This window comes from Physeter macrocephalus, chromosome 19 (assembly GCF_002837175.3).
Source record: "Physeter macrocephalus isolate SW-GA chromosome 19, ASM283717v5, whole genome shotgun sequence".
Classification (NCBI taxonomy): Eukaryota; Metazoa; Chordata; class Mammalia; order Artiodactyla; family Physeteridae; genus Physeter; species Physeter macrocephalus.
In genome coordinates this window covers 35,477,738-35,487,957 of record NC_041232.1, presented here as the reverse complement: position 1 = coordinate 35,487,957, position 10,220 = coordinate 35,477,738, and the positions used below count along the sequence as shown (strand labels likewise).

General features: G+C 35.2%; 1 protein-coding gene across 9 annotated transcripts in view; it reads left to right on the top strand.

The window, feature by feature from the left end:
• The window catches only part of LOC102977306 (proteolipid protein 2-like), a 130,473-nt gene extending 121,839 nt beyond the window's left edge, over positions 1–8,634 (top strand). For 8 of the 9 annotated variants that reach the window (XM_055080773.1, XM_055080768.1, XM_055080772.1 and 5 more), the window contains one exon: positions 7,953–8,634. In XM_055080773.1, coding sequence (XP_054936748.1) covers positions 8,081–8,491 — 411 coding nt within the window. In that variant the 5' untranslated portion in view covers positions 7,953–8,080 and the 3' untranslated portion in view covers positions 8,492–8,634. Of the gene's footprint in view, positions 1–1,249; positions 1,509–7,952 lie in introns of those variants that run through there. The other variant, XM_055080776.1, reaches the window with a different exon arrangement.
• Positions 8,635–10,220: the final 1,586 nt, after the last annotated feature.

Genomic DNA, 10,220 nt, shown 5'->3' with positions numbered 1-10,220 from the left:
ATACAATGGAGAAAAGACAGCCTCTTCAATAAGTGGTGCTGGGAAAACTGGACAGCTACATGTTAAAGAATGAAATTAGAACACTCCCTAACATCATACACAAAAATAAACTCAAAATGGATTAAAGACCTAAATATAAGACCGGACACTATAAAACTCTTAGAAGAAAACATAGGAAGAATACTCTTTGACATAAATCACAGCCAGATCTTTTTCTTTTTTGATCCACCTTCTAGAGTAATGGAAATAAAAATAAACAAATTGGACCTAATGAAACTTCACAGTTTTTGCACAGCAAAGGAAACCATAAACAAGATGAAAAGACAACCCTCAGAATGGAAGAAAATATTTGCAAATGAATCAACGCACAAAGGATTAATCTCCAAAATATATAAATGGCTCATGCAGCTCAATATTAAAAAAACACACAACCCAATTCAAAAATGGGCAGAAGACCTAAATAGACATTTCTCCAAGGAAGACATACAGATGACCAAGAAGCACATGAAAAGGTGCTCAACATCACTAATTATTAGAGAAATGCAAATCAAAACTACAATGAGGTATCACCTCACACCAGTTAGAATGGGCATCATCAGAAAATCTACAAGCAACAAATGCTGGAGAGGGTGTGGAGAAAAGGGAACCCTCTTGCACTGTTGGTGGGAATGTAAATTGATACAGCCACTATGGAGAACAGTATGGAAGTTCCTTAAAAGACTAAAAATAGAATTACAATATGATCCAGCCATCCCACTAGTGGGCATACGTCCAGAGAAAACCATAATTCAAAAAGGCACATGCACCCCAATGTTCATTGCAGCACTATTTACAATAGCCAGGTCATGAGAGCCACCTAAATGCCCATCGACAGACGCATGGATAAAGAAGATGTGATACATATATACAATGGAATATTACTCAGCCATAAAAAGGAACAAAATTGGGTCATTTGTTGAGACGTGGATGGATCTAGAGACTGTCATACAGAGTGAAGTAAGTCAGAAAGAAGAAAACAAATATCATATATTAATCCATATATGTGGAACCTAGAAAAATGGTAGAGATGAACCGGTTTGCAGCTCAGAAATTGAGACACAGATGTAGAGAATAAACGTATGGACACCAAGTGGGGAAAGCAGTGAGGTGGGAGGGTGGTGGTGTGATGAATTGGGAGATTGGGATTGACATGTATACACTGATGTGTATAAAATTGATGACCCGTGAGCCATGGCTGCTGAGCCTGCGCGTCCGGAGCCTGTGCTCCGCAACGGGAGGGTCCACAGCAGCAAGAGGCCCGCGTACCGCAAAAAAAAAAAAAAAAAAAAATTTAAAAAATAAAAATTAAACATAATTTATTGTGTATTAATTACCTCTGTCAACCTCACACATTTCAAAAAACCCCATATACTATGTGTGCAGAGATTTTAAAAATATGCTTTGCATAGACTAAAAAGCTGGATTACCCAGTAAGACTATATTCCAACTGGCCTTATCTGAAACAGAAGGTATGTATATGCCTCTTGAGCTGTAGTGATGATTGGATATGAATTCTGAGAACTTGAAGACTGGTATTTATGGGCAAAGTATTCTAGAAATAGCTGAGGAAAGATTTTTTAGCTTTTCAAATTTACTCTTTAAAAGATAAGATTTACCATGTATATTTGTGGAAATATTTTGTATTCTTAAAATACCTTTAAATGAACATGGCTTCATTGAAAATAATGTGAACAGATTGAATCATCTTGTGAACAGATTGAATCATCTTGTAAAAAGCGGAGGAATTAGTATAGGGGGTAAAGGACTTTTAAAAATAATTTGCTTGCAGTGTAAGTCAAATCATTATGCTATATACCTTAAACTTATGCAGTGCTATATGTCAAGTATATCTCAATAAAACTGAAAGAATAAAAATTCCTGAAATGCCAACTGCTTTTCTCCATAAAGTAAAATAGAAATTTGAAAGAAATATAAGCTAAAAAAGTATCAACTTTTCCAATTAAAACTAAATTATTAAGGTGATAAATCTTACAGGTGCATATAAAAAGCAATATTAATAACTAACATTTACTTAGAGTTCTATAATTCATTATTTCTTATCAGTTATCTTTTTTTGTTTTTCAGAACCATCTGAGGCAGGCATTATCATAATCTTCATATTCCAGATGAGAAATCTGAGACTCAGAAAGAATAATCCTCATTTTCATTATTTAACTTTTCTGCCAAACACAACAAAGATAGTTTTCCCTTTCTTTAGGCAGTAAGAGCTGTTTTCTTGTTTTGTACTGTTTTATTTTGTTTTTTAAAGTCCCATGCCAGGGAAATAACAGTCATAAATAGTAGTGAGAGGATACTATTTTCTTCACCATTGAAGCAGCAGCTATTGCTGCCTTCTTAGGACTAAAAACAACCTAACAAAACTCTCCACTATTCTAAGATCCAGAAATAGAGATCAAGTCGATCTTGGCTCCCTCAGGAATTTAGTTTGGCATTTAGGGAGTGGGAGTGTGTGCACTCTGGCATTAAGGGTCACTCTGATGCTCAGTCCCACTGATGTTTACTAGAACATTAGTTTTGGGGAAGTACAGGACAAGGAAACAGGCTAGAGGACCTAAAATGTAAGAAAAAAACACAACCAAGATTCCATACAGGATTTCAAATTTCAAGTACCACTATAGAATACTTTCTAAAATTTTTCTCTTTTGTTAACGTGAGATTGCCTTGTTTTGGGAGGGCATATGTTTCAGTCACTACACAGCTCTCAACTTGTTCTGTAAGCCACATAGTTCTGTTTTTAGAAACACATAAACTACTGTAGTTATCTGACAAAATTAGATTTAGATATGTGACTGGGAGTGTGAAATGGGGTACTTCCAGTTCATGAATCTGGAGAGCTTATATTGAAGAGGATTTGGGAAAAGAAGTATTAGCATGGATAAAGAAAGACATTACATAATTATAAATGGGTAACATCAAACAGATGTAACAAACCTATATGTGTATGCACCTCAAAATAGGGCTTCAAAATATATGAAACAAAAGCTAGTAGAAATAAGCGAGAAATCCACATATATACATGAAGACATCAACATTTCTTTCTCAGGAATCAATAGAACAATTTAATATCAATAGTGTACAAAAGAACAATATTATCAACCAATCTGACCATATTTACATTTATAGAATATTCCACCATCAGCAGAATACACAATTTTTTCAAATGCATATGGAATATTTACCAAGATAGACTGTAGTCTGAACCATAAAACAAATCTTAACAAATTTAAAGAATTAGAAATAGGCAAGTTCATAGAGACCAGAAAATAGAATAGAGATTACAAGTGGCTGAGGGGAAGGGAGAGTTATTGTTTTAAGGATGCAGAGTTTTTATATGGGATGGTGAAAAATGAAAAAGTTCTCAAAATAGAAAGTGGTGATAGTTACACAATATTGTGATTGATACTTAAAGCCACTGAAATGTACCCTTTAAAATGTTTAAAATGGTAAATTTTATGTTATGTATATTTTACCACAATAGAAAAAAATCAGTTGGGGAAAAAACCCCACACATATACAGTATATAATCTGACCAGAACAGAATCAAATGAGAAAACAATTTTAAAAATCAGGAAAATCCTCAAATATTTGAAAATTAAACAACATACTTCTAAATGAACCACTTGCCAAAGAGGAAATTTCAAGGGAAATTAGAAAATATTTTGAACTGAATGAAAATACAACATAAAAAAATTTGTGAAATGTAGCCAGAAGAAAATTTTAGAGAACTGAATGCTTGTATTAGAAAAGAACAAGAGTTTAAAATCAGTAGCCCAAGCTTTCAGTTTAAGAATCTAGAAAAAGGGAACAAATTAAATGCAAATCAAGTAGAAGGATGGAAATAAAGATAAGAATGAAAACCAATACATTTGAAAACAGAAAACTAATAGAGAAACCAATGAAACCAAAAGCTGATATGTTGAAAAGATTAGTAAATTTTATAAATCTCTAGCCAAACTCACCAAGAAAAAAGAGATCATGTAAATTGCCAATCTCAGGATCGAAAGATGGTACATCACTAGAGACACTATATACATTACAAGGACAATAGATTAAGATGAAAAAAATTGATTCTCAGAAATTAAAAAGTTGGATGAAATAGGCAATCCTTTAAAAGACACAAATTAGCAAAGTTCCCTCAGGAAGAAATAGATAACCTGATTATCTACTGATAATAGCTTAAAACTACTGAATTTATAGCTTAAAACTTCCAACAAAGAAAACTCTAGATTTCACTAGTGAGTTATACCAAACATTTAAAGATATTATAACAATTCTATACAAACTCTATGACAAAATGGTAGAGGAAGGAACCTTTCCCAACTTGTTGTATGAGGCTAGCATTACCATGATAGTGAAACAAAGAAGAAAAAAAAAAGAAAGAGGGAGGGAGAAAATATAAACATAGACACAAAAAACCTTTAAAAAAGTTAGTAAATTGAATCCATCAATATATAAAAATGATAATATTTCATGGTAAGTTGGGGGTTTATCCAAGGAGTGGAATGTTGGTTTAACATTTAACAATCTATGTAATTTATCATATCAACAGAATAAAAGAGAAAAACCACACAATTATCTCAACAGATGCAGAAAAAAGTCCATACTTGAACTTTTAAAAAGCTTATCAAGCCAGGAATAGAAAAAAAGTCCCCGTTTTAATAGAGGGCACCTGTAACTAACATAATGGTGAAAGGCTGAATGTTCCTGTATGATAGGTAAAAGGGAAGGATGTCCATCCTTATTGCTTCTATCCAATATTGTTCTGGAGGGTGAAGCCAGTGCAGTAAGACAAGATAAATAAATAAAGTAAATGTAGATTGAAAAGAAAGAAAGAAATCTGTCTCTATTGGCTATCAACAGACAGAATATCCCAAAGAATGTACAAAACAGCTACTGGGACTAATAAATGAATTTAGAAAAGTCATAAGATTCAAAGTCAATGTACAAACATTCATTGTGCTCCTATAAAGTAACATAAACTATTAGAAATTGAAATTTGAAAAGAGTACTATTTACAATAGTGTAAAAATATGATATATTTTGGTATATAATATACATGTTAAAAATTATAAGCTATTGATTTAAGAAATAAAAGATCCAAATAAATGGAAAGCATACTGTATTCATGGATTGGAAGGCTTAATATTATTAGAATGTCAATTCTCCCCACACGGTTCTACAGATTTAATGTAATCCCATCGTAATCTCTGTAGTGTATTTTGTAGAAATTAGCAAGCTGATCCTAAAATTTATATGGATAAACAAAGGCTGTACAATAGCCAAAACAACTTTGACATAGAAGAAAATTTATATGACTTGATTTATACTTATTATAAGGCTACAAGTATCAGGAGGGTGTAGTGTTGTAAATATAAACATATAGATCAATCGAATAGAACAGAGAGTCCAGAAGTAGATTCATACAAAATTGGTCAATTGAATGATTTTTGACAAAGTTGTCAAAGAAATTCAATGGTGAAGGGATAGTTTTTCAGCATCTGGTTATCAAACAATTTGACATCCATATGCAAAACTAAAAAAGAACTATCTTTCTGCTGTTGCTTTATAATAGTATAATTTTATTATGGTCCATTAATATACTTTGTATGATTTTAATTTATTTAAATTTGTCAAGGTTTGTTTTTGCTTCATGTATTTTATTTAAAGCCTTGTTATTAAGTGCATACTCATTTAAGATTGTTATGTCTTCTTGGTAAAGTGACCATTTTATAAACCTGTAATGTCCTTTTTTTATCCTAAGTAACATTCCTTGTTCTGAAGTCTACTTTGTCTGATACTAAAATAGCCACTCCAGCTTCCTTTTGATTATTGCTTATGTGGAATATTTTTTTCCATACTCTTACTTTTAATCTATCTAAGTCTTTATGTTTAAACTGAGTTTCTTGAGACCAGCATGTAGATTTTTTAAAATTTTAATACAAGTACTTCAATCTTTTAATTGGTATATTTAGACCATTTACATTTAATGTAATTATTGGTGTGGTTAGATCTAGGTCTATTATTTTGCTATGTGGTTTTTGTTCTGTTTGCTCTTTTGTTTCCCTATTCCCCATTTCCTGCCTTCTTTTGGATAGTTTGAATAGTTTTAGTATTCCACTCTATTTTATCTACTGCTGTTTTGGTGTTGTCTTTCTATCTCTCCTCCCTCCCTCCCTCCCTCCCTCTCCCTTTCTCTTTCTGGTTTTTCTAGGGAAGAATTTCTCAAACTCAGTACAATTTCTATTTTGGACCAAATAATTATTTGTTCTGGACAGCTGTCCCATGCATTGTAGGATGTTTAAAAGCATTTCTGTTCTCTACCCACCAGATGCCAGTTGCACCTCTTCCCCAATTATGGCAGTCAAAATTGTCTTTAGACATTGCCAGTTGTCTCCTGGTGGGCAAAGTCAGCCCATGTTGAGAACTACTGCTCTAAATAATACAACAGAAATACTTAACATTTCAGAGTATAGTTAGAGTAATGTTTTACTATTTAATACTTAGAAGCTTTACAATCATATAAGTCTCTTAACCTCCTCCCTTTATATTATACTTGTCATATATATTAATTCAACATGCATTAAAAACCCCACAGTTTTCTATATTTACTCAGATTTTACTGTTTTTGTTCTTTGATTCCTGAAGTTCCAGGTTTCATCTGGTATTATTTCCCCTCAGTCTGAAGAACTTGCTTTAGTATTACTTTTAGTTGGCTGTATGTTCTCTTAGTTTACCTTCATCTGAGAATATCTTTATTTCTCTTTCACTCCTAGAGGATATTTTCATTGGATTTAGAATGCTTGGTCGAAAGTTTTTTCCTATCATTTTGAAGATGTTCTACTGTCTTCTGGCTTCCATGGTTTCCAATGAGAAGTCCATCATTTTTTTTTAACGTCTTTATTGGAGTATAATTGCTTTACAATGTTGTGTTAGTTTCTGCTGTATAACAAAGTGAATCAGCTATATGTATACATATATCCCCTATCTCCTCCCACTTGCATCTCCCTCCCACCCTCCCTATCCCACCCTTCTAGGTGGTCACAAAGCACCAGGCTGATCTCCCTGTGCTATGCGGCTGGAGAAGTCCATCATTATTAACATCTTTGTTCTCCTATATATGTTGTGTCATTTTTCCTTAGCTGCTTTTAAGATTTTTTCTTTACATTTAGTTTTCAGTAGTTTGATTATAGTGTGTCTGGGTGTGGTTTTCTTTGAGTCTATTCTGTTTTATGTTCTGTGAATTTCTTGAATCTGCAAGTTAATGTCTTTCACCAATTTTGGGAAGTTTTCAGCCATTGTTTCATCAAATATATTTTTCTGTACCAATTTTCTTTATAGGACTCAATTGTTACAAACATTAGACTTCTGGTATAGTCCCATGACTCCTTGAAGTTCTATTCAGTTTTTCTAATCTTTTTTCTCTTTGTTTTTCAGATTGGAGAATTTCTGTTAATCTGTCTTCAAGTTCACTGACTCTTTCCCATGTCATTTTCATTCTGCTATTGAGTTCATTAGTAAATTTTAAATTTCAGAGAATGTATATTTTAATACTATTTTGTTCATTTTTTATAATTTATTTTCTTTGCTAAGACCTCCTATCTTTCCATTCATTTTATTTCATGTGTGTTTACCTTTACCTCATGAAGCTTATTATAGTATCTGCTTTAAAGTCTTTCTCTTATAATTTCAGCATATGTGTCACCTTGGGGTTGGCATCTGTTGATTTTTCTTTTCCTTTGAGAATTGGTCACGTTTTCCTGGCCCTTTGCTTATCAAGTAATTTTGGATTATATTCTGGACTTCTTGAACATTAAATTGTGTAGATACGGATCCTGTTAAAGTTCTCTAAAGGATGTTATTCATTATTATTATAATTATTACTGTTTTAACAGGTGATAGAACCAGTTAGCTTCAACCTACAAATTTTTAAAATCACTTTCATCTGGCAAGACAGCTGGGTGTACACCAGCCTCGAACCTGCAAGCAGATCCTCCCTGCCCCCAGGGACTCCAGCCCCACCATGGCAGATTCCCAGCACACATCTGCCCCCCACTGCTGGACCACCTGCAACAACTTCTTGTGCACCCAAAAGGGAAGTCTCCTGTTTGCTGAGATTATATTGTGCCTGGTGATTCTGACCCTCTTCAGTGCCTCAACAGCAGGATATTCCTCTCTGTCTGTGATTGAATTGATCTTTGCTTCTATCTTCTTTGTCGTCTACATGTGTGACCTGCACACCAAGATACAATTCATTTACTGGCCTTGGAGTGATTTCTTCCAAGCCCTCATAGTGGCCATCCTCTACCTGATCACCTCCATTGTTGTCCTTGTTGAGAGAGGAAACCGCTCCAGAATCATTGCAGGGGCACTGGGCCTAATTGCTACGGGCCTCTTTGGCTATGATGCCTCTGTCACTTTCCCCTTGACATAATAAAGACATACAGCAGCACCTACTGACCCTGCTGCTACCCTGGCCCTGTGTCAGTGTACTCCCTTCATTTCTCTCTGTAACCTGCAAATAACTCCTCCATCGAATTAACTCCTCACCCCCGTCCTTACAGCACTCCCAGCCAACTGCCAGCCCTGTATTGGGGTAAAAGTGCTGCTATTCAGAGAATTTATCTTCCAGCCTGCCAATCACCTCTCCAGGGTGTGCCTTGGTCCCCTTCCCTTACGCAGTATAAAAAAGAGACGCCAGTTCTGTCTGGTCTATGCTCCCACCTAAGCCACAAAATGAGGGAGGAGGGTACCTCAGATATCAGACTCAAGGCCCCAGGTTGTGAGTCACTCCAAATAACCTCTTCAGTGCGGGGGGTGTTTCTATGGAGGAATACATAAATAATAAATGGATTGTTAGAACAGCAACCAAAAAATCCCTTTCTGTGGACAGTGGTTCCAATCTCAGTTCAGTTTCCTAACCTTGCTGATGCTGCTTTGGGTCTGTTCAACCACATACATCTCTAAGGGGTTAGTCTGTGACCTGGTTGGTGGTTTAAATCGTAATTCAATTCTCAAAGTTTTGGTAGGCTGCTTTGGGTCTGTCCCATGCATATGCAGCTCAAGGGTAAGTTAGGGACCTGTCTAGTTTCTTACACAATTTTGAGATATCCTCTTCTCCAACTCACTTCTCTCCAGGATTCCTCCTACACTCTCTGCCACACAGAGGCCCCCTTTCCCAGTTCTTCTGTGCAAAAAGGCAAGGGTTCTTTTAGAGTTTTAGAGTTCCTGTATCACTGCTGGCAAACAGTTCTGCACTTGGGGCAAAGCCACAGGAGAAAAGAGGGGAAAAAATAGAAAACTCATTCTCAAATGAATTGCTCCTTCAAGTTTTGACTCCAGTCCGCAATCCACCTGATTTCATTAACTTTTGAGAGTCCTTAGATTTTTGTGTATTTTGATAGTTTTCACTGTAATCAGCAGGAGAGATGGGCCATAGTGGATGTACTCTAACTTGGTTGGAAGTGGAAGTCACATACTGATATTAGATGTAAGAAAAAAATTTTTAAGGATTTTGTAAAGATATGTAAAATGAATATAAGGAAGAGTAAGGTCTTGGTGATCACACGGTCCAATGGAACTCCCTCAGTAGTTGCCTAGAATAGAAGGGGGTAAGAGTGCTAAGTATAGACAACACCAATCAAGTGTATTCTTAAAATAACACACGAAGTCAGAACTCAGGCATTCTAGTTATGCCGAGATGTCTTGATGCCCTTTCTCATACTCTTCTTTTGTGGGTAGTTTGGACAAACACCCTTTAGTGATGTCTAGGATAGTGATTTAGAAATTATGTTACTCAGAGCTCTAGGCATTCCATGGAGCCCCTTCCCTGCCAAAAGTAGTGGGGAGAGGGTGGATGCCCTGGTACTCCTCCCTGCTTCAATTGCAGCAGCCCACTTTTGTCTGTTGTTCTTATTGGACAGTGTTGTAAGATGTCATAACAGCTAGTATTTGCATTGGTAAAAAAAAATAAAAACAAAAATAGAGAGCCACTAGTTTACAGTAAAGAGCCTGGGTTGATCAGCAGTAGCTGTCTGTGATGATGCTTTCCAATTATTCTCACTGATGTTTGTAAAACAGCTGAGATATTCTAGATTAGAAGTACTGAGGCCTTTTCTGGGATTGCCTGGGGTACTATGGGAAGTTCAAAGCAGTAAAAGTGT